Source organism: Physeter macrocephalus, chromosome 4 (assembly GCF_002837175.3).
Source record: "Physeter macrocephalus isolate SW-GA chromosome 4, ASM283717v5, whole genome shotgun sequence".
NCBI lineage: Eukaryota > Metazoa > Chordata > Mammalia > Artiodactyla > Physeteridae > Physeter > Physeter macrocephalus.
In genome coordinates this window covers 88336959-88361662 of record NC_041217.1, presented here as the reverse complement: position 1 = coordinate 88361662, position 24704 = coordinate 88336959, and the positions used below count along the sequence as shown (strand labels likewise).

At 39.9% G+C, this 24704-nt stretch overlaps 1 protein-coding gene across 1 annotated transcript in view; it reads left to right on the top strand.

Moving 5' to 3' along the window:
• Nucleotides 1-4100: 4100 nt before the first annotated feature.
• EEIG2 (EEIG family member 2) overlaps nt 4101-24704 on the top strand; it is a 104692-nt gene continuing 84088 nt past the window's right edge. The window contains exon 1 of the mRNA XM_024119875.2: nt 4101-4282. Coding sequence (XP_023975643.1) covers nt 4143-4282 — 140 coding nt within the window. The 5' untranslated portion in view covers nt 4101-4142. The remainder of the gene's footprint in view (nt 4283-24704) is intronic.

Sequence of the window (24704 nt, the reverse complement as noted above, 5' to 3'; positions counted from 1 at the left end):
GATAATTGCAGCAGGGAAGAGAAAGTCTAGAGAACTGCTCAAAAGCTTGTCACTGTCTCATCCTGGAAATGACATTATTACTTCTCACATTTTATTGGCTGGAGCTAGTCACATGGCCCTACTGAACTGCAAGGGGATTGGGAAATGTAAACTCCCATATGCCCAAGAAGTAAAGAAGGACCAGATATTAGTGGCATCTGATAATGTTTGCCACAAATGATGTGACTTGAATTCAATAGTCTGTTGACTTCTACTCCACCAGCCCTTCCAAAGGTTTCAGAAGCACTATATTGCCTGACTGATATCCCTTTGTTTCAGGTTTCTACAGGGAACCCTGGCTGAATCGGGCGTGCGCTGGTAGCTTTCTGTCCCCTAAACTCCATCACTCTCCACCCTTCTGTGCCTCAGGAGGCCATCCTCTACCAGCTGCATCTTCCAGGTTCCTTTGCCCTCTCGCTTTGGTTGGTTTTAGATCATGCGAGGTACCAGCAGGAGATCAGAAAGCAGGAGGTGAGAGAGGTCAGGATATTTATCCCCCCTCCTTTCAACTCCCCACCAGACTATGGGTTCCTTACTCTGCAGTTCCGTAAAGAATCCTTTCATTAAAATTTCCTCATTTAAACACTGAGTATGATGTCTGTTTCTTGCCTGGATCTTGACTCTTACACGCTGTTTAATAATCAAACCACGAGACTAAAAAAAGAATACTAGACTCCCTTCCTTCAGTTTTACTGAAACTGGAGATTTTATATACTTCAAATCTGAGTAGATCATTCCTGTTTTAAAACTTCAAAGGCTCCCTATTATATTCGCTTCACCACACCCCACTCTAAGTTGCAGCCAGACTGAACTACTTTCAGTTCCTCCTGCAGCATGGTCTCTCTTCCTCTGAGCCTTTGCACACACAGTACCTTCTTCCTGGAGACTGCTCTCCACCCCCACTCTCGCCATTCAGACATAAGCCCAGAAAGTTTTCCACAACCCTACTTATCCCAGTTAAACGTATTGTATTCCCCCAGCAGCCTCTATTAACCCACTGTCATGTAAAGATCGAATTCAATGCTACACTGTACCACAACTGCCTGCTTACTTACCTGTGTCCTCCGATAGACCCTAAGATTCCGCACAGAGACTGCATCTTAGATCTCTAGGACTTATCAAGGTGCTTGGCACATATTAAGCACTCAGTAAATCTTGGATAGTTCCTGAATGTCATTGAAAAAGCTTGAACCCTCCTCCTCTAGCTACTGTCCTTTCTCTTTTCATTCACTGACAAAAATCAGAAAAAAAAAATTTAGTCACCTACCCCTCATGACTACCTACCATTCACTTCCCAGATTGTTACCCCAAAACTGGGTTTGCCTCTTGGTGGGTGTTGAGCCAAAAGACAGAAAGAGAAGGAAGGATTTATTACTTGCAACAAGTAAGGAGAATACCGGGGATCTTTCCCAAAGCAGTGTCTCCCCCACAGCAAAACTGGTGAAACTTTAAGCTAAGGGTACATGCATATTCATGAAGGGGCTTGAACAGAGGAGAATTCAGCACAGAATTGGGGCAAACGTGGACAGAGCCCAGGCTTTAGTTGGTCCAAGCCAGAAAAAGTCATCATTCCTTAGGTTCTGATCAGTCTGGGGTCTCAGCATGTAGTTACCGTCCTCCACCTGGGTGAGGGGCCTTAGTGCCTGCAGAACTCAAAAATAAGTATCAGATTGTAATGTATATCCCTTGAGGAGGAACTGGGACTCTGTTTTATTGCTGAACTATTGTTACTTGACTTCTTTCCCTTTGTCCTGCATTCCCTCACTTCCCTTAAGATCATTAATTACTGACACCTGTTCAAGGGCAATTATTGTCTCCAGGCTTAGATCCCAAAATGGCGCCAAAACCGGCTTCTCTTATGTCAAGAAAACCATGCCTGGTTCTTTTTCTCCAGGGAACCCCTACCCTATCTGCTTACAAGACCATTTTAATCTTACTTTGCCATCACCTTTTATGGAGGCTTCTCTTGCCAAGATTACCAATGACCTCCTAGAACTTCAATTTAATAGCTTCTTTCCAGTCCAAATCCTCCAGGATTGTTCCGCAGCAATACAGACTACCCTCCTCTACTCTCCATAGATCATAGACCTACCTCTCTCTCTCCCCTCTCTAATTGATCTGTTTGCGTATCTGTATTATAACCCCTGTGTGTCTTGTTCATTTGTATCTCTAGTCCCCAGCACAGTGCCTGGCACACAGTACGTATTAATAAATACGAATGTTAAATGATTAAACTCTTTCTTGGCTTCCAGGCCTTTTATCTTCCTTGATCTCCTCTTTCTCTCTTTGTTCTCAGGTGCCTTCACAAGCTCCTCTTCCTCCATCTACCCATTAAATATTCTTCAGAGTAACTCATTTTTATCCATTCTTGGGACTTCAGCCATCAGAGAAAATGCTCTAAATCCCAAATGCATATATTCAGTCTTAACCTCTCCCCTGAGCTAAGGCTGCCCTTCTCTCCCTGGATGTCTCCCAGTTCAAATAAAGGTTCACTATCGCTTCCATTTCCAACCTGCCCTCCTCCTGCTTCCAGCCATCTAACTAGTTTTCCAAGTTACAAACCTCAAAGTCCCGTTTAACTCTTCTCACTGCCTCTTCCCCTTGTCCTGCTGGCCAACCAGCTATATTCACTACCAAACCCCCAGCTCCAAACTCCTAAACTCTGTCCCTGGGTCTTTACCTTCATTTCCTCCACCTGGAACACCTCCCCACCTCCTACACCCTACCTTGTCCCAAATCCTATTCATTCTTTGAAATTTAGAACACTGGTTAACTTCAATTAATTGCTGCTTTTTCTGAGTTCCAGACAAACTGCTTCTTCACTCTAAACAAACACACATGCTAGGTTTGTTTTTTAACGACAGATTTGTATATGTCTCTCTCACTAAATCGTAAAATTCTTGAGGTCAGGGTTTTTCTGGTTTTTGCAGTTTTTTAAAATAAATCATTGGGTCTAGACAGTGACTAACATTTTAGGCGATTAAAAAAATTTTATGTGAATGAATGCATGAATAAATGAGTGAACTGGGAACGAGACTCTCTTCAACGGCAGCCTTTCAGAGAGATTACGGAGAGGGTTATAACTCAGACTGAAAACACTAACATTATGTAAACAAGTAGGCAACATACATTGTAACAACATACACCTACCTGCCTATAGAGTGCAGGTAATTGCTATGCATCTATGGAGACTTTATATTTAGGCTTTTCAGTTCCCGGTATAGACAGACAAATTTTAGAATAGAAGGTACTAGTTTCATCCCGTCTGTACTCTTTTATCCGGGATGACAGGAATTAAAGAAAAAACAAGAGAAAACGCCCGTAGCAGTACAGTGCCTGAGTCCTCAACACATTTTAATTCTTTCCTTGTTCTTCCTCGTTTTATATTAGGAGGCGCATGAATTTAGAGTACCTAAAAGAAATTTTAGTTTTAGGATTTCCATTTGACGAAAACAACGTCGTGGAGATTCTGATTAACCCTATTAACCCATGACTCTCAAACCCAAGGGGAAAAAATATCAGTGGAGGGGAAGGGGAAGAAAGGGGGCGGAGCAAAAACTGAAAGAAAGGCAGAGAGGAAGCTGTAGAAGGAAGTTCGTTTTTGGTAGGATTTGTCTTTTTTTAAGCCCAGGGAGGCGTGACGCCCTAACGCCCAGAACCTCCACTCCCGCCCTCCCGCTTCCGCCCGGCAGTGCGCTGCTGGCCGCTGCCGCTGGGGGCGCCTCCGACCCCGAGGTGCTGAGGAGGCGGAGGCAGCGGCAGCGGCGGTTCTCGGAGCTTCGCCTCCCCTCCTTCCAGACGGGCGGCGGCGTCGGCTGCAAGCTGCACACCGAAAGGGCGCCCACCGCTCAGGCGAGCTGCAGCACGACCGCTCCCCGTGGGTGGGCGGGGTCCGCTCAGCGGCCGCCGCCGCGCTCCGGCCAGGGCTGCCGCGAGAAGAGGCAGCGGCGGCGGCCCCGGCCCCGGCCGCGCCTCCACGCGCAGCTCGCAGCCCCGGCCATGGGGCTGGGCGGGCCCGCGGCTCGGCCGAGTTGAACCGGCGGCGCCGGCCCGCGCGCCCCTTGGGGCCGCCCCCGCACCCCGCTCGTCGGCGTCTGGCTCTCATGATGATGAAGAAGAAGAAGTTTAAGTTTAAGGTGGACTTCGAGCTCGAGGAGCTCTCCTCGGTGCCCTTCGTCAACGGGGTCCTCTTCTGCAAGATGCGGCTGCTGGACGGCGGCAGCTTCACCGCCGAGTCCCCCAGGTAACGCGCCCGCCGCGCCGGCCGCTGCTCCCGAGCAGCTGCGCCCTCGCCTGCCCCTCAGGGGCTTGTTGGATGGGCAGCATCTCTTTCCGTGGCCCATTTGCTCCAGGAGGGCGGCCAGCCTCGTGAGCTCTTCTTTCTCTAGGGACCCGTCTGAGATGGGTCGGGAGTGTATCGATCTGCGCAAAGTGCTTCCCAAATGGGTTCTCGGCTGGGGTAAGCCACCTGTGCTCGTGATTCCAGATGGTTCCTGGTAACTGCTCTTCCCTCCTAAATTCTCTTGGAATGGGAGCGATGGTCAGAAGGGAGAGGATGCTTCTGGTTTCTTTAGACCTTTCCATATTTGTGAGATGGAAAGTGGAACTTGACCTGTTGTTAAAACAAAAATAACCCAAACTGCTCGAGTTCCAAGAGCGCCCGCTCTAAACCGAAGCCTGTGCTTTTAGCCTTTCTTCTTCTCCGTGTTGGTTACTGGAGGGCGCTGGAGTCCAGGATGAGGCCGGGGTAGGCCTGATCAGGCTTGAGTCAAGTGTTCCCTGGCACAGACAGGACAACAGTTTGTGCCTCATCTCAGAGCTGCGTGTCCAGTTACGCGCTAACACGCACTGAATTGCCCGTCTTGAGGTGACCGCTAGTGGCTCTCAGTGGGGAGGAATTAGAACCAGAAGGAGACCCCAGGCCCTGCTCTCATTTTGAAATGAGCCCCTGGGCAGTCTCAGGGAGTGTCGTTGGCAGGTTACAGAATGCAGTCAGGAGTGGTAGTGTTCCTTGAGTCATTTCAGGGGTATTTGTAGGTTGACAGATCTCTCCTAGGGTAAATGTTCCTTAAGAAAAGAGAAAATTTACGGAATTTTTAAAAATGAACTTTTAAGTTCCTGAGATCAAGGAATAAGGCTCATAGTTAATGCTTATTTTGCTTAGATGTGCTGTTCATGGACTTCATTTTTACCCTAAAAAATATTCTGCTTTCCTTTTATCTGTCATCCCTGTTAATAATGTAAAGGAAATAATGTCCATGGGTTGTGGAATTGGGACCAGAAAATTGTACGCAGTGACAATATTGAAGCCTATGAAAGCCAAAAAATGTAAATGTCTAGTTGGCCAAAGCAAAGGACGTATGAAGCAATACTGATGATCAGAATTAAAAAAAAAAAAAATCAGCTGAGGATAGTTTTTTAGATTAAACTATGATGACACATCTACACAGTCATTTTTAACACATTGGTAAGAGAACACTGTAACTCAGAATGGTTGAGCAAATATTGTACCAGCTCTTAAGGTGCTGAAGTCCAAAGCCAATTCTTGAATGTTCTGTAGGTGCAAATGACAGTCTTACCCTGTTCTGTGGCAAAGTCCCACCCACCACTCTGGCAGTTAGACCAGTTCTCCTGGGCCAGTGGTGACACCTGGTGGTCAGGGTACTTCCCTGCTCCCTCCTTTCTCCCTCAGATTATTGGTTTGGCTTGCTTATAAATCAGTTATTCTGGTGTTGCAGACAGTCCTTTATTCAGCAAATAGGTATAGGCTAAACCCTTTAAATATCATATTTAATTATCACAGCAAGCCTATGAGTTAGGGATCCCCATTTTGTAGATGAATAAACTGAGATTCAGCATAACTAACTTTCCCAAGGTCCCCACATCTGGTAGGTGAAATGCCAAAATTCTAATACAAGTCTCTCTAATTTCAAGCAGATTGATGCCATGTAAAGGAGAAAATTATGTGTTGTGCTGAAGAGGGAACTTCCCAATGGTTTTAACAAGCAAGGGGTGTAATTTGATTTGGAATTTGCAAGATTGGAAAGGAAAAAGCAGAGTATCCTGTATTAAATTTACCCCTTTTTCTTCCAACTAAAATGTGACTTTAATCGAAGTCAGTTAGGTTAAGAGGAGTGCCCTGTATAACCAACCAAACGACACCCATATAGTTTGGAGGGAAGTGATTCATAAGAAGGAGCATGTTCCTTATTAGGTACAGGTAGTTGGTGTAAAGCTAAGACCAAGATTTTGGAATGAGGTGGATCTGAACCTAAATCCTAGCTCCGCCATGGCAAACCTGGGTTGGTTACTTAGCCTCTCCAAGTTTCCGTCTGTAAAATAGAAACCATCACTGGCTTATGGGGGTGTTGTGAAGATTTAGTAAGACAATGCATCTAAAACAGCTACCACAGTGCTCTGGCACCAACTGACATTTAAAAAGAAGACAAGGAGCTTGTCTGAAAGAGTTTGTTTCCTTTACATGTTATACTTAATTTTTTTCTCCTGGCAACTATGAAAGTATTGATTTCAAAAAGATACCTCATTTTAGAAGAAAAAAGAAAGAAAACCAGAAATACCTAAGGATGTGAATTATTTTAAAATTGCATAACTTAAGGCAGAAATGTAGAGAACAAACGTATGGACACCAAGGGGGGAAAGGGGAGGTGTGATGAACTGGGAGATTGGGATTGACATACATACACTAATATATATAAAATAGATAACTAATGAGAACCTGCTGTATAACACAGGGATCTCTACTTAGTGCTCTGTGGTGACCTAAATGGGAAGGAAATCCAAAAACGAGGGGATATATGTATACATATAGCTGATTCACTTCGCTGTACAGCAGAAACTAACACAACTTTGTAAAGAAACTATTCTGGGACTTCCCCAGTGGCGCAGTGGATAAGAATCCACCTGCCATTTCAGGGAACACGGGTTCGATCCCTGGTCCGGGAATATCCCACATGCCGCGGAGCAACTAAGCCTGTGGGCAACAACTACTGAGCCTGCACTCTAGAGCCCGCGTACCGCAAAAAAAAAAAAAAAGAAGAAGAAGTCAGGAAGAATCTTTGTTTTGTTTTGCAAGGGGAATATACATATCGTTGGGGAGATACGAGGAGGTCAGTTATATGTTTAACATACTACATTTAGTGACAGCCTGATAAGCAGTTGGAGACATATTTACTGTGGATTTCTTAGTTCTGGTCTATTATAAGTAAGCTTGCTTACTGGATTTTTCATCTAAAATTTCCTTACACCGTTTTGCCCTTTTAAAGATTATTAATGAAAATTAATCTTAGAAGGATCCAGTTTCTCCTGGGACGGTGTATCCAGTGAAGATGTTAGAAAAAAAAATAAAGACTTAAAAGGTATTTATTTGTATACTGTATGCTAGCACATATATGTGGAATCTAAAAAAAAAAGGTTCTTAAGAACTTAGGGGCAGGACAGGAATAAAGACGCAGACATAGAGAATGGATTTGAGGACTCGGGGAGGGGGAAGTGTAAGCTGGGACGAAGGGAGAGGGTGGCATTGACACATATACACTACCAAATGTAAAATAGCTAGTGGGAAGCAACCACACAGCACAGGGAGACCAGCTCGGTGCTTTGTGTCCACCTAGAGGGATGGAATACGAAGGGAGAGGGTGGCATTGACACATATACACTACCAAATGTAAAATAGATAGCTAGTGGGAAGCAACCACACAGCACAGGGAGACCAGCTCGGTGCTTTGTGTCCACCTAGAGGGATGGGATAGGGAGGGTGGGAGGGAGACGCAAGAGGGAGGGGATAGAGGGATATATGTATACATATAGCTGATTCACTTTGTTATACAGCAGAAACTAACACAACGATGTAAAGCAATTATACTTCAATAAAGATGTTTAAAAAAGGTATTTATATGTAATAAATGTTATTCAAAAGGTCAGATTTTTACATACGATAGTTAATAAAACACTCAGAAAATACATTGTATGATTATAATAATCTAATAAACCGAAGCCAAATTATTGCCTAATAAAATATTTTTGAAGAACTTTCAAAAAGACAGAATGTTACATTAAAATCTTTTCAGAGCACTTTTCCTTTGTAAAAGCATTCAAATCACTTTAGAGGTTTACTATGACTATCAGAACAAGTTTAATAATTTCTGGTCTGCTTTAATAAAGAAATATAATGAGAAAATTTTCCTGTATTTTTTTAGGATTTCCAAGTTTGCTTTATTTTTTTCATCTTTTTTTTGTGCTCATAGCTAAATACTTTTCTAAGTTTCACATGAGCTTGTGGCAGAAAACCACATGTGAATTCAGGGAGTATCTGGGAAGCTTATGAGCATATCTGTGTTGGATCTTTTACTTTGTAAACAAGTTGAAGGCATTTTTTTCTCTTTGGCCAGAGTATCTTCATGTTTTCAAGATTTTAGTTCACCGCACATTGTGTACTTCTTTTTAGTAACTTTTTTCCTTATTGCAAAAATAACACATATTCATGTGAAAAACTTACAAAATAGAAAAGCAAAAAGAACAGAAATTGCATATAAATGAACCAGCTAGAGATAATCACTATTATTATTATTTTGATGTATAACCTTGGAGTCTTTATTGATCCGTACACACACACATATATACACACACACCCTCCACACACACTTAGCACATACTTTTTTTTAAAAAACCAAAGTGGGATCGTACTATACTTAAATTTTTTTTCATTTAATGTATCTTCCCATATCATTAAGTATTCAATTACAGACTTATTTTTAATAGATGCATACCATTCCATTGTATGGATTTCCATGGTTTGCTGAACAAAGCCCCTTTTGAAATAGTCTTTCTTCTTTGCTTTCTTTTTTATTAACATTTTTATAAACACACTAAATTGGGCATCCTTAAAGATGTGCACATCATTGTTACTTTTTTAGGATTCACACTTAGAAATGGAATTATTGAGTCAAAGGGCAGTTTTAAGGCTTTTGATATATGTATATTATTAACTTGCCCTTTGATACATTAAATTGACTTTTTTAAGATGAAAAAATTACTAATAAGTAGCAAATACAAAAAATAATGCTGTTTGACCATATGGCACAAAATTATTTAGACCCTGACCAGAAATGAGGTCATCTATTCACATTATTATTGTAGCTATAAAAATGGTAGCTAACACTTAATTGAGCTAGTACTTTTAAAAAAGTAGCTAGCACTTTGCTCATGTGTCAGGAACTTTTCTAAGCCTTTGCAGCCTCAAAATAATCCTAGGAGGAAGGTACTATTATTACATTATCACTATTATTACTACTGCGATTACTCTCATTTTATACCTGAGGAAACAGAAGCCCAAAGAGGTGCTGAAAGTTAACACAGCTAGTAAGTGGCAGGGCAGGGAGGCAGTCTGGCTCCAGCGTATGCTCTTAATCACAAAACTCTGTTGCCTCTCAAATTTTATGTTACATGTTTTCTCATTCTTATGTTTTAACAAAACAGTAGATAAATATATATGGTATGACTTTTTCTGAATGCTAGTCTCAGAAAACTGGTTCCAATGTGTGACACCACTAAACAAGTCATTAGACCTGGCCCCTTTAGATTTGCCCAAAGTTATTGTATATGAAAGATGAGAAACAGTACTCATGCATGTACTGTTTTTTTCAAGGTGTGACTTTCAGTTGTAAGTACTCAAATTGTTTCATTACTGGATTGTTGTACATTGTAAAACTGTTATTAATGCCATTTTACACTAGTAAGTTAATAGTCACTATTTTATGTCTAAGCATTGCACACTAGGCAGTTTATAAATATTTATTGAAAGAATGCAGATATTTGGAGAAAGGATCTGTTGTAGCTTTGCTAAGAATGATAAATACACAGAGTTTCCCAAATGGGGAAGTCATATGGGGAAGTATATGCTGTTCTATGTACACAGCTTATAAAGAATTAATGTTCATTTTAGGGTGTCAGCCTTTGAGGGATATTATCAAGTAGAGATCCAAGGAACTGTATTAAGATTCTGAGGAAGCCCAAATTGTGTTCATAACAGGAGACTGGGGTGAGTCTCAAGGGAAGATGATGGTGTTCAAATACTAAAAATTGAGCATGTATCCATGTATATTTTACATTCCTAATTTTATGTATTACAAAATCCTTTTTATAGATGTGTTACCCCTCCTGTTGGGTTAGGATATAGATCAAGTTCTGTAACACATATATTTGAAAAATAACAAGTGGCTTAAACTAGGTAGAAATTTATTTCTCTCACATATAAAGCCCAAGCTGATGTGGTGGCTCTGACCCGTCAGCTTATCAGGGGCCCTGACTCTTTATCTGGTTGCTCTGTTATGCCCAACCAGATATTGTTCTCATCCCCAGGGACTAAGCTGGCTCACCCCGCGTCCGAATTCTAGCCACTGGGAAGGAGGAAGGGAGAAGGGGAGGTCCTTTCTGCTCACAGCCTGTTGACCAGAACTTGAGCATGAGGACACATCCAGCCCCAAGGAAGGATGAGAAATGTCATCTTTGCTGGGTGTCCATGTGCCCAGCAAAAGAGTCAGTTACGATAAAGAGAAGGGGAAGACGGTTATCAGAGGACAGTTAGCCTCTGCCTTTCCTCTCTTTTAGAGAAGAGAAAGTTGATGTGCAGAAAAGCAACACAATTTGTTCAAGATCACACGTCAATTAAATGAAAGATATTTGAAAGACTGTCCCATAAAGAGGGAATAGACTTATGCTGGGTACATCAGAGGAGAGAACAGGACCAGTGGGGAAATGTTAAAGATGGCATGTTTCTATTCAATATAATAACAGAAAAGATAATCTGTAACATTTAAAAGAAGTCGGTAGTTAGTGAATAGGCTACCTTGTCCATTTGTCAGGAATGTTATCCTTCATTAGAAGGATGGGTGACCTAGGTGATTCTTAAGGCCCTTGCTAACTCTAGGTTTTCTATGATTAAGCTTTCAATTTTATTTCCTAATACTGCTCTTTCTAAACCTCCCATTTTAGCCAAGAGTGGTCAGTTTATATTAGCCAAATATGTGTGCATTTCTGTCTCCTTGGTACTCTCTCCTATTTCTACCTCTTCTTTACCATTCTTTTAGTTGATTGAAATTCCAAGCATTCTTCAAGATCTAGAGCAAATGTCTCATCAGCTTTATGCCCACATCTGTCCCAGCCTACAATCCACCCATTGCTTTCCTCCAACACTTACTTCCTATACTATGTCCTTAATAAATATTCGTTGTTTGTTGAATGAACGAAATCTTTTTTCAGCATCCCTACTATGATTTCACCTCTTACACAATTCCTGTATTTCTTGTTTCTACCATTCATTTCACCCAAATTTGTTCTTTTAATTACCTATAAAAATTTTCCATGCAGTGTAAAATTTACAGTAGTAGAAATAAATACAAGAAAAGGTAGGAAGAAGTGTTTAACTGATTTTTTTTTTTGGAGGGGGTGGGTCAGGGGAAGTGTCATGGAAGATAATTTTTTAGCAAGGTTTCGAAAAAAGTCTAGCTGGAGAAGGAGATGGAACAGTAGAAGGAACAGTACACAGAGCGGCAAGGAACAGCAGCATGGTGTGTGCTGGAAGTACTGTGAGTATAGTGGTGTATTACTGCTGCCACATAAAGAGCAGGAGAGAGTGGTCATTTCACGGAGTCTGGGCTTGCTTGGATACTCAAGCATCTAGGGAACCAAGAGCAAAGGAGTGACTTATGCAAAGTTAGTAGGTTAGCTTAGGTAGGGCTGGAATTTAAGAGAATTCTCATCTGACGACCTTAGCTTTCTCAGTTGGAGCCAAAAAAGACGAAGTGAGGGATATGAGGATAATGATAAAAAATCAGAAAAGCTTCTATAAGGAATGAGAGAAGCAGCTGACCAAAGACAAGGCCTAACTGAAATTTAGAACATGAATTTTAGTGATGGCAACATGCATGTTCCTGCATCTTTCTCTAGAGAAAGTCTAGAGAGTAGGCAAGATCCAGGGTATAGGTGTTACTGAAATGGTATGAGGACAGGCATAGGGCAAAGAACTCTGGGTCTAGGGTGTTAGGTTATTTGCACAGTGTTAAAATAGCCAGTATGATTGCAGGTGTTGGAGTGAAGAGAGAGAGAGAGAGAGAGAGAGAGAGAGAGAGTGTTACTGAAATGGTATGAGGACAGGCATAGGGCAAAGAACTCTGGGTCTAGGGTGTTAGGTTATTTGCACAGTGTTAAAATAGCCAGTATGATTGCAGGTGTTGGAGTGAAGAGAGAGAGAGAGAGAGAGAGAGGGAAAGGTACTTCTGTGTGACATTAACTAGGAGAAGAAGAGTGTGACATAGCTGTATGTCATGTGCCTCAAGCTGAAAGTAAAAGAGATAACAGCCTGTAAGTGGCACTGAGGAGTTAGGAAAATGCTATCGCTGCCTCCTGTGGAAGATGGGGGTGGAGAACACTACCCCCTATAGAGCTTCAACACAAGTAGTGTGCTCACGAGCTAGCCAGGTTTCACTTAGGCAGTGACTGTTAGGTGAAGAGGTTGAGAATGTAGAGTTTGTTCAACCCTGGAACGAGGGTTTCAGGTGGTGTGGTAGAATGAGTTGGGAAAGAGAGCAGCAACAGAAGAATGAAGCAGGGTGAGGAAGAAAAGGACTGTAGGAAAGAGCAGTCTGGAGATTAAGGGAGAATAGTCTTTTCCTGTGGATTACAGGGATGAAAAGTATACATAGAACTGAATGGCCTTAAGATTTCCAATATGGATATAAAATAATTTAGTGTCATATCTAAGACCCAGGTAGTACAAAACAGGTTCTCCAGCTGCTACTTCTAGGAGAGCAAGAATGAGATCATGTTAAGTCATGCCTTTCACTTCCTAGGAGTCCTTGCCTCCTTTTATTGGCTGTGTCTCTTTGTGTCTCACACCCTCCACCTACAGATTTAATCTTCATCCTCACTAATCTTTTCACACTCATTCTGGAAAACAAAATATTCTTCTTTCTGTTCAGTGCCAACCCATTTCCCTATCTTTGATCCCATATCCACCTAACTTCCCTTTCTCTCTCTCTGTACAGTTCTGATCCAAACTTTATGAAAGAATGATGTGCATTTGCTGTCTCTTAAACATTCCTCCTCTCCCCTCAAACTCATACCCTGACTTCCACCCCACCACTCAGCGGAAACTCTCCTTGCTCATATCATCAGCCATTCTAATATCTAGTCATTATTTTCTCATTTGTGCCTTTGTGCTCTATTCAGAATTATGTGATCATTACCTGTTTCTTGAAACTTGCCTATCTTGGCTTCCAATAACTTTTTTCTCCACTTTACCCTCCCACTTCTCTGATTCCTTCACTGAATTCTCTGAGGGCACTTCTACCCACCCTCTCTCCCTTTTTTTTTTTTTTAATAAACTTTACTTTTAGAGCAGTATTAGGTTAGCAGCAAAATTGAATGAAAGCACAGAGAGTTCCCATGTACCCCTGCCTGCGTGAGTGTACACAAACACACACAGAGCCTCCCCTGCTATTAACATCCCACACCAGAGTGGTACATTTGCTACAGTTGATGAACCTACATTGACACGTCATCATCACCCAAAGTCTGTGGTTTGCATTAGGGTTCACTCTTGGTGTTATATATCCTATAGGCTGTGACAAATGTATAATGACGTGTACCCACCATTATAGTGTCATACAGAATAGTTTCGGTGCCATAAAAATCTTCTGGGTGCAACTTATTCACCCCTCCCTCCCCCTAACCCCAGGCAACTACTGTTCTTTTTACTGTCTCCATAGTTTTGCCTTTTCTACAATGTCATATAGTTGGAATCATACAGTAGGTAGCCATATTCAGTAGATAGTCTTCTTTCACTTAGTAATATACATTTAGATTTCTCCCATGTCTTCATGGCTTGATAGCTGATTTCTTTTTCACACTGAATAATACTCTGTTATCTGGATGTACCATACTTTATCCATTCACCTACCATTCACTGTGTGATTCCACTTATATGTGCTACCTAGAGTGGTCAAATTCACAGAGATAGAAAGTAAAATGATGGTTGCCAGGGGCTGCGGGGAGGGAGCATTGGGGAGTTGTTGTTCAGTGGGTACAGAGTTTCAGTTTTACAATATGAAAGAGGTTCTTGGAGATTTGGTGCACAACAATATGATGTACTTGAAGCTGTTGAACTGTGTACTTGAAAATGGCTAAGATAGTAAATCTTGTTATATTTTTCCACAATTATTAAAAATGAATAAATATCTTACACTCTTCCCCCAATTTTTATTAGGCCAAGCCAATTATTTACATGTTAATATAGTCAAGTAAAGTGAATTAGTATTAAAAAGAAAGTTTTCTCTCTCTTTTTTTAAAAATTAATTTATTTTATTTATTTTATCTTTGGCTGCATTGGGTCTTCCTTGCTGTGCGCAGGGTTTCCCTAGTTGCGGTGAGCAGGGGCTGCTCTTCATTGTAGTGCGAGGGCTTCTCATTACCGTGGCTTCTCTTGTTGCGGAGCACGGGCTCTAGGCGCACAGGCTTCAGTAGTTGTGGCACGGGGGCTCAGTAGTTGTGGCTTGCGGGCTCTAGAGTGCAGGCTCAGTAATTGTGGCGCACGGGCTTAGTTGCTCCACAGCATGTGGGATCTTCGCGGACCAGGGCTCAAGCCCGTGTTCCCTGCATTGGCAGGTGGATTCTTAACCACCGTGCCACCAGGGAAGTCCTGAAAGTTTTCTTCTTTTTTTAACTTTGTAATTTAGAGACATTTTGCCCTGAATTTTCTGCAGATTCAGGGCAAAATGAGCATTGATGAGTCCGTTCAGTCATTCTACCAACTAATATGATTTAACAAAATATAGACATAGGGCTTCCCTGGTGGCGCAGTGGTTGAGAGTCCGCCTGCCGATGCAGGGGACACGGAAAAAAAAAAAAAAAAAAAAAAATAGACATATTGGCTTATTTGGTAATTAATTTTTATTTAACAGTTTTAGGAAAGGCCCTCTTTTTTCCCCCTACTTGTGCTTCTGCTTATTTAAGTCATTATTTTTGCTCATTATATGTCTTGAGATATGTCTTATTTGTTGCTCATCAACAAATGTCAGCATTTATTGATAAAATTATCTCTATCTTTTATTAAGTATAGTACCTTGAAGATAAGTTTGTTCTGTGAAAATAGTATGTATGCTGCTTACTTACATCTTTTGCATGAGCTCTTTTCATCATCTCAAATGTTATATTCTTCACAATAATCATTACTGTAAACATTGGTATGAAATATAATTTTTACCATCCAGGTGCCTGCACTTTATTGGGAGATACTGATATATATTGTTAAATGCAATATAGGGCAGAGTGACAAAGGCTATATATAGTAAGTGTACAAATAAAATTGTTACGGCAGTTGAAAGGAGGAATGGAGCTATTAATTCTGAGAAAGTAGGGAGGACTCCTTAGAAGAGGCGGCATGGGAGCTGAGCTTTGAAAGATTAGTAGGATTTAACCAGTAGGGGGGAAATGGGATGAAAATGTCAGACATTTTGACTCTGATAATGTTTTGACTTGTGTTTATTTATCAAAAACTATTTTTAAGAGTGGTACATCAATACTGTATCTTCATCAGAAAGCATTTTCTAGTACAACGCTTTAGAAAACAGACTGGCAATTCCTCAGATGTTAAACAGTTACCATATGATCTGGCAATTCCACTAATATACCCCAAAAGAAATGAAAACATATCAACACAAAAACTTGTTCAATTAACACTTGAACAACACAGGGGAAGGGAGTAGGAGCACTTGCCTGAGGCACAGTGAGGCCAAACAAACTGAAAAGTCAGACCGGAGCATTTGGAGCAGAGCGAGGAAGAGCGTGGTTAGTTGTTGCAAACTCCTTAGTGAAGGAATCCTTTGTTCTTGCAGCTGTCCGGGTAGGTCAGGTCATGATCTTCCTGTAAACCTGCAACAAAACAAATATTATTTTCTGTTCTACAACTTTTTATCTCTGTATGAATGGACTCTTAAAGGTCAGAGCCCTGAGAATAGGCTATCCTGTATATTTCAGGCTATAGGCAACATTCTTTTACAAAAGGTTCAGAGCCAGCATGACTAAGCACAGGCAACAGAGCACAAAGGTTAAAGCAAAAGGAATAAATCTAATGAGTCAGATTTGTTCTTCCCTATTACACGCTGACTCTCCATGCAGTCAAGTCAACTTATCTTAGTCGGCCCTCTTCATCAGAAATTCTGTATCTGTGGTTCCACATTCGAGGACTCAACCAGCCATGGATTGTGTAGTACTGTAGTATTTACTATTGAAAAAAAATCCGTGTATTAGTGGACCCGTGTGGTTCAAAACCATGTTGTTCAAACTGTACATGAATTTTCATAGCATTATTTATAATAACGAAAAATCCGAGACAACCCCATTGTCTGTCATCTGAGGAATGGGTAAATAAAATGTGGAATATCCATACAGTGGAATATTTTGGCAATACAAAGAAAGAAAGTACTGATACATGCTACAACATGGATGAAACTTGAAAACTTCATGCTAAGTGAAAGAAGCCAGTCACAAAAGACCACATATTTTATGATTCCATTTATATGAAATGTCCAGAGTAGGCAAAGTCTACAGAGACAGAAAATAGATTAGTGGTTGCCTAGGATTGGGAGGTTGGAGGAAAATGGGGAGTGACTACTTATGGTATGAGCTTTTTTTTGGAGGTGATGAAGGTGTTCTAAAATTGATTATGGTGGTGGTTTCGCACTCCGTGAATATATTAAAAACCATTGAGTTGTACATTTTAAATGGGTGAATTGTATAGTATGTGAATTATATTTCAATAAGGCTATCTAAAAAAGCATTTTCTGACAAAACTCCATTAAGCCAATCTAATTAACTCCTTGGATAATTTTCTGTACCAGTTTATTCTTTTATTTAACAAATATCTGTTGAGTGTCTACTATGTGCCAGGCACTGTTCCAGGCATTTGAACTATTTCTATTATTTTTCACTTCAGTCTTTTTTTTTTTAAATAAATTTATTTATTTAGGCTGTGTTGGGTCTTCGTTGCTGCACACAGGCTTTCTCTAGTTGCTGCAAGAGGGGGCTGCTCTTCGTTGTGGTGCACGGGCTTCTCATGGCAGTGGCTTCTCTTGTTGCGGAGCATGGGCTCTAGGCACGTGGGCTTCAGTAGTTGTGGCTCGCGGGCTTCAGTAGTTGTGGCTCACGGGCTCTAGAGCGCAGGCTCCATAGTTGTGGCACATAGACTTAGTTGCTCCGCGGCATGTGGGATCTTCCCGGGCCAGGGCTTGAACCCGTGTCCCCTGCATTGGCAGGCGGATTCTCAACCACTGTGCCACCAGGGAAGTCTCCACTTCAGTCTTTATTTTATGAAATTATTTTCCTTGGTGTTTATTCTCTTCTCTGTATATATTAGAATGAACATGAGTTATAAAACAAGTGTAACATAATCTGTATAGTGGCTATTATTTTTATAAAGTCCAAATTTTCAGGATCAGATTTTACATTATCTAAATTCTGTTAAGAATTCTTAATTTTTGTGACAATTTATAGTCAATAGCAGTCTTTATCGTGTGATATTTTAGCCAGTGAGTTGTTTTAGCTAATTTTATGTTTATTATTGCTACCATTAATATTCATTATGAGTTGGATAAAAGACTTGTAGAATTTTTCTTTCTTAGCTAATCCAACAGAAAATTTTGAGCATTGCCTCCCTCTCTGTATTATGGTTTAGGGATCAAAGATGTTCAGGGTCAATATGTCCTGCTTTGGGGTAGGAGAAAAACAGACCTGATAAACAGGAATATAGAACCATAAAAGTGGACCAGGTTGAGAACTTGGTGGCTAGGTGGTAGAGCGGAACAGAGAATGTTCGGGACCTATAGTTAAGGACAAGACTGCACTGGGGGCCAGATTTTGGCAGGCCTTGGGTGCCATTCGTGAAGACCAGGTTTTATTTTGTAGGCAATATGACCTTGAATCCCTCTTATTTTCTGATTCTAAAATTAATTCAAGATCACTGTAGAACATTTGGAAAATACATAAAATTACAAAGAAGAAAATGTTACCTATCAGAGACAATTACTGTTAACATTTTGAAATATTCCCTTCCAGTTTCTTCCAATCCATTTTTATCCTGCTTTTTTCTTTTACTGAACATTATAATCTATGCATTTTCCATGTTATTAAACACTTCAGCATATTATTCTGATAATGCCATACGTAATATTCTTTCATGAATGTTCTATAAGTTAAGTAATAATTCCTCTGTTTTAGATATTCCTGTTTTTTCAATTTATTCCTTCTCTTGCCAATACTGAGCTCTTTCCTGTGAATATTTGAATGTGAGGTGCAAGCAAGGTCTGTGATGATGTGTGGTAGGCAGCTCAGAGTTTATATCTTAAACTGAGCATGGTGGTCAGGATTTCTTTCATACCTAGATCTTAAGGTAATCCACATGGACAAGATAATTAAAGCCCAGGATAGCATATAGAACAAAATGCAAGGGTCAGAGGATAGAACCTTGGTAGAAGAAGTCATAATTAAGAAAAATGAGACCAAAACATTGGAGAAAATTTGGCATCACAGAAGCTAAACAAGAAAAAAACTTGACGGTGGGTAGGGTGTTCAGCCCGGCCATAGAGTGGAGAGATGGAATGGTGTGAGAACTGCTCTCTTTATTTGACAATCGGCGAGTCTTTGGTGAACTTTTTTTTTTTTTAATTATTGAGGCATAATTGACATACAACATTATATTAGTTTTATATGTACAACATAATAATTCAATATCTTTATATGCTGCGAAATGATCACCACAATCAGTCTAGTTAACATCCATCACCATACAGTTACAAAAAAATTGTTTTTTCTTGGGATGAGAACTTTTAAGATCTACTCTCTTAGTAGCTTTCAAATATGCAATACAGTATTATTAACTGTAGTCACCATGACCTCATGACATTTATTTTATAACTGGAAGTTTGTACCTTTGACCCCCTTTACCCATTTCACCCACCCACATATCAGTGAGATCATGCATTATTTGTCCATATGTCTCTGACTTGTTTCACTTAGCATAATGCCCTTAAGGTCCATCCATGTTGTGGTAAATGGCAATATTCTTATTCATGACTGAATAATATTCCATTGTGTGTGGGTGTGTGTTTGTAGGTATCTCACATTTTCTTTGTCCATTCATCCATCGATGGACACATAGGATGCTTCCATATCTTGGTTATTGTAAATAATGCTGCAGGGAACATGGGGGGTGGGGGATGCAGATATCTTCTATAGTTAGTGTTTCCTTTTCTTCCCCCTCCCCAGATAAACACCCAGAAATGGAATTGCTGAATCATATGGTAGTTCTGTTTTTGATTTTTTGAAGAACATCCTCACTATTTTCCATAGTGGTTCCACCAATTTACATTCTCACCAACAGTGCACAAGGGTTCTCCTTTTTCAACATCCTCACCAACACTTATTTCTTGTTTTATTGATGATAGCCATTCTAACAGGTGTGAGGTGATATCTCATTGTGGTTTTGATTTGCATTTTCCTGATGAATAGTGATGTTGAGCACCTTTTTATGTACCTGTTGGCCATCTGTATGTCTTTGAAAGAATGTCCATTCAGATACTCTGCCCATTTTTTAATTGGATTGTTTGTTTTTTGCTATTGAGTTGTATGAATTCTTAATATATTTTAGATATCAACCTCTTATCAGATATATGATTTGTAAATATTTTCTCCCATTCAGTAGGTTGCTCTTTCATTTTGTTGATGGTTCCCTTTGATGTGCAGAAGCTTTTTAGTTTGACGTAGTCCCACTTGCTTATTTTTGTTTTTGTTGCCTTTGCTTTTGGTGTTAAATACAAAAAATCAGGGGCAAGACCAATGACAGGGGCTTACCACCTATGTTTTCCTCAGTAAGTTTTATGGATTCAGATCTTACATTTCAGTTTAATTCAATTTGAGTTAATATTTGTGTACAGTTTAAGATAGTGGTCCAGTTTCATTCTTTTGCATGTGACTGTCCAGTGATGAACTTGAGAGAGTAGTTTCATTGGAGTCATAGGAGTAGAAACCAGGTTCCAAGGGGTTAGGGAGTGAGCAGGTGGTAAAGCAGCAGAAGCATAGTGGGTAATTGTTCTTTTGCAAACTTTGTTAATGAAGAGAAGGAGAAAAGGAGAACTAGTTAAAATGGGGAAATCAGGAACAAACAATTTTATTTTATGTTTTTCTTTTTAGGATAGAGATTTGAACGTGATTATAGGTTGGGGCAAAGGAATAGTGTAAGAGAAAACAGGGATACAAATATTAAAAACAAACCCATGATTGAAAGTCTCTCTTTTGTCTTAAAGAAAAATATTTTGTTCTGTCCTGAAACCTGTTTACCGGTTTCAGAAGAAATTCTTAGGCTTTTCCTAATCAAATGCTATTTCCAAGCACTGTGGCTTAGAAACTAGCTTACACCCAAGACTTATTTTATCTTAATGAAATAATGAACTACCCATAATACTGATTTTGGACTTTACATGTTTACTTCATTTCATCATAGTGAATCATCACTAACATAGCATTAGAGTGAACTCATTTAGTGACATTTTCTTTCTAGTTACAGTTTTATATATTTCCTTGTTCATAGACTGCAGCCACATTTCAATAGCAATTTCTGGGAATTCTCTAGTGCTGGTGTTTAAACATAAAGTTATTAACATTTTATCTCCTATTGTTATCTTTTGAGGCCAATTCAGAGCCCCTTAAGGTTTTTTGGTTTGTTTGGGTTTTTTTTAGTGTTTCCTCTGGGTACCATCTGCACATGAAGGTCTCCCCATTTTGGTCATTCCTTATGGTTAAGGATTGACTTCCAGAAAGTTCAAATGAGTATCTTACTTGACCTGTCCTGTGGACATTACTATTTACTCTATGTACAAGGCAGAAAAAGTTTTAGAAATAACAACCCCAGGAAGGTAGTTAGAAAAGATTGTCCATTGTCCTTGCAGAAGAAGGTTATTGTTTCCAAAATTGCTTGTAGGCTAAATCAGTAAACAACGTTTTATAAGCAACCGTAAGTTACCTTAATAATTTCTGTTAATGCATTTCTATTAATGGAAAAAATAAACAATCATTACATTTTTAATGCAATAATATGCATTTGTATGCATTTGTAATTATAATTATACTATAATATAATTATAATGTAATTTGTAATGTAATATGCATTTGTAATTATATGCATTTGAGAACTGTAAACTCTTTCATTATACTAATTAAGTAAGTCTTCCTGAAGCAATCAGGAACTCAGTAATAACTGCAGTATTAGCACTGGCTATTTCCTAATTTGCGAAACTGTAAATTAGTACCAACTGATAGTAAGTCAAGAATCTGCTAAGGTTAACCCTTATAAAACCAGCACACAAAATAATTGAGAAGCTATGTAAAATATTTATTGCAATTTCTCTAACTCACCTACTCTGCCCCTACTGGGGTTTCCTTCCATGTGAGCAATGGTATCAGACATGTCAAGTAATGCAGTGTGATGCATAAACATGAAGTTTACACTGATTGTGATCAGAGTCAGCATGAGATACCTCAGCAGGTCTGTGCTACTCAAGAAACATCCCACCATATTCTCAGTACAGTCCTTTTATATACAACCCCCTTGTAGTCTCATTTTTCTGTTGCTGCACAGATCTCTTCCAATCTATTCCCCAGACCTCCCTTCAAGTAGAGTTAGCTAGACTATGTTGCTGTGCCTTTGATTTTAATTTACTTCACTTGCGTGAGTTTTTCTCATTATTGTATCATTATTATTATTTTACAGATAACCAAGACAGCCAGAGTAGAGCCTTCATAGTACATTTTTAATATTATTTTGTGCTATTTTATCACATTCCAGCAGTGTCACTGGCTCATTTCACACTGGATCTCAAGAATGTAAACATTCTGCAGTTTTCTCCTCCTTATCTATATCTCCAAATAGGTCTTCATGGCCTATGCATGACCTTTGGAATTCACTATTTAATATTACTCTGCCAGAAAACCTCCTCTGAAACTATAGAGCAGTGGTCCCCAACCTTTTTGGCACTGGGGACCGGTTTCATGGAAGACAGTTTTTTCCACGGCGGAAGGGTGGGGGGAGGGGGGGTTCAGGCAGTAATGTGAGCAATGGGAGCGATGGGGAGCAGCAGATGAAGTTTGCCCGCCACTCACCTCCTGATGTGTGGCCCAGTTCCCAACAGGCCATGGACTGACAGGTACTGGTCCGAAGCCTGGGGTTTGGGGACCCCTGCTATAGAGTTCCCTTTCAATAATTATACTTGTGAAAATACCAAAGGAGTACTTTTTTTTTTAAACATATTTATTGGAGTATAATTGCTTTACAGTGTTGTGTTAGTTTCTGCTGTATAACAAAGTGAATCAGCTATATGTATACGTATATCCCCATATCCCCTCCCTCTTGCTTCTCCCTCCCACCCTCCCTATCCCACCCCTCTAGGTGGTCACAAAGCTCCGAGCTGATCTCCCTGTGCCATGCGGCTGCTTCCCACTAGCTATCTATTTTACATTTGGTAGTGTATTTATGTCAATGCTACTCTTACTTCGTCCCAGCTTACCCTTCCCCTTCCCCGTGTCCTCAAGTCCATTCTCTAGGTCTGTGTCTTTATTCCTGTACTGCCCCTAGGTTCATCAGAACCTTTTTTTGTTTTTTTTAGATTCCATATATATGTGTTAACATACGGTATTTGTTTTTCTCTTTCTGACTTACTTCACTCTGTATGACAGACTCTAGGTCCATCCACCTCACTACAAAGAGTTCAATTTTATTTCTCTTTATGGCTGAGTAATATTCCATTGTATATATGTGCCACATCTTCTTCATCCATTCATCTGTCGATGGACACTTAGGTTGCTTCCATGTCCTGGCTGTTGTAAATAGTGCTGCAATGAACATGTGGTACATGTCTCTTTTTGAGTGATGGTTTTCTCAGGGTATATGCCCAGTAGTGGGATTGCTGGGTCGTATGTTAGTTCTGTTTTTAGTTCTTTAAGGAACCTCCATACTGTTCTCCACAGTGGCTGTATCAATTTACATTCCCACCAACAGTACAAGAGGGTTCCCTTTTCTCCACACCCTCTCCAGCATTTATTGTTTGTAGATGTTTTGATGATGGCCATTCTGAGGTATCTGACCAGTATGATGTGATACCTCATTGTAGTTTTGATTTACATTTCTCTAATGATTAGTGATGTTGAGCATCCTTTCATGTGTTTGTTGGCAATCTGTATATCTTCTTTGGAGAAATGTCTATTTAGGTCTTCTGCCCATTTTTGGATTGGATTGTTTGTTTTTTTGATATTGAGCTGCATGAGCTGCTTGTATATTTTGGAGATTAATTCTTTGTCAGTTGCTTCATTGGCAAATATTTTCTCCCATTCTGAGGGTTGTCTTTTGGTCTTGTTTATGGTATCCTTTGCTGTGCAAAAGCTTTTAAGTTTCATTAGGTCCCATTTGTTTATTTTTGTTTTTATTTCCATTTCTCTAGGAGATGGTTTTGTGTTTCCATAGATCTATATTTCTGTTTTTGTGCCAGTACCATATTGTCTTGATTGCTGTAGCTTTGTAGTATAGTCTGAAGTCAGGGAGCCTGATTCCTCCAGCTCCATTTTTCTTTCTCAAGATAGCTTAGGCTATTCGGGGTCTTTTGTGTTTCCATACAAATTGTGAAGTTTTTTTTCTAGTTCTATGAAAAATGCCATTGGTAGATTGATAGGGATTGCATTGAATCTGTAGATTGCTTTGGGTAGTAGAGTCATTTTCACAGTGTTGATTCTTCCAATCCAAGAACATGGTATATCTCTCCATCTGTTTGTATCATCTTTAATTTCTTTCATCCATGTCTTATAGTTTTCTGCATACAGGTCTTTTGTCTCCTTAGGTAGGTTTATTCCTAGGTATTTTATTCTTTTTGTTGTAACAGTAAATGGGAGTGTTTCCTTAATTTCTTTTTCCAGTTTTTCATCATTAGTGTATAGGAATGCAAGAGATTTCTGTGCATTAATTTTGTATCCTGCTACTCTACCAAATGCGTTGATTAGCTATAGTAGTTTTCTGCTAGCATCTTTAGGATTCTCTATGTATAGTGTCATGTCATCTGCAAACAGTGACAGTTTTACTTCTTTTTTTCTGATTTGGATTCCGGTTACTTCTTTTTCTTCTCTGATTGCTGTGGCTAAAACTTCCAAAACTATGTTGATTAATAGTGGTGAGAGTGGGCAACCTTGTCTTGTTCCTGGTCGTAGAGGAAATGGTTTCAGTTTTTCACCATTGAGAACGATTTGGGCTGTGGGTTTGTCATATATGGCCTTTATTATGTTGAGGTAGCTTCCCTCTATGCCTACTTTCTGGAGAGTTTTTATCATAAATGAGTGTTGAATTTTGTCAGAAGCTTTTTCTGCATCTATTGAGATGTTCTTTTTTTTTTTTGCATTTTTCACTTTATTATTTCCTTTGCCATACAGAACCTTTTTTTTTTAACATCTTTATTGGAGTATAACTGTTTTACAATGGTGTGTTAGTTTCTGCTTTACAACAAAGTGAATCAGTTATACATATACATATGTTCCCATATCTCTTCCCTCTTGCGTCTCCC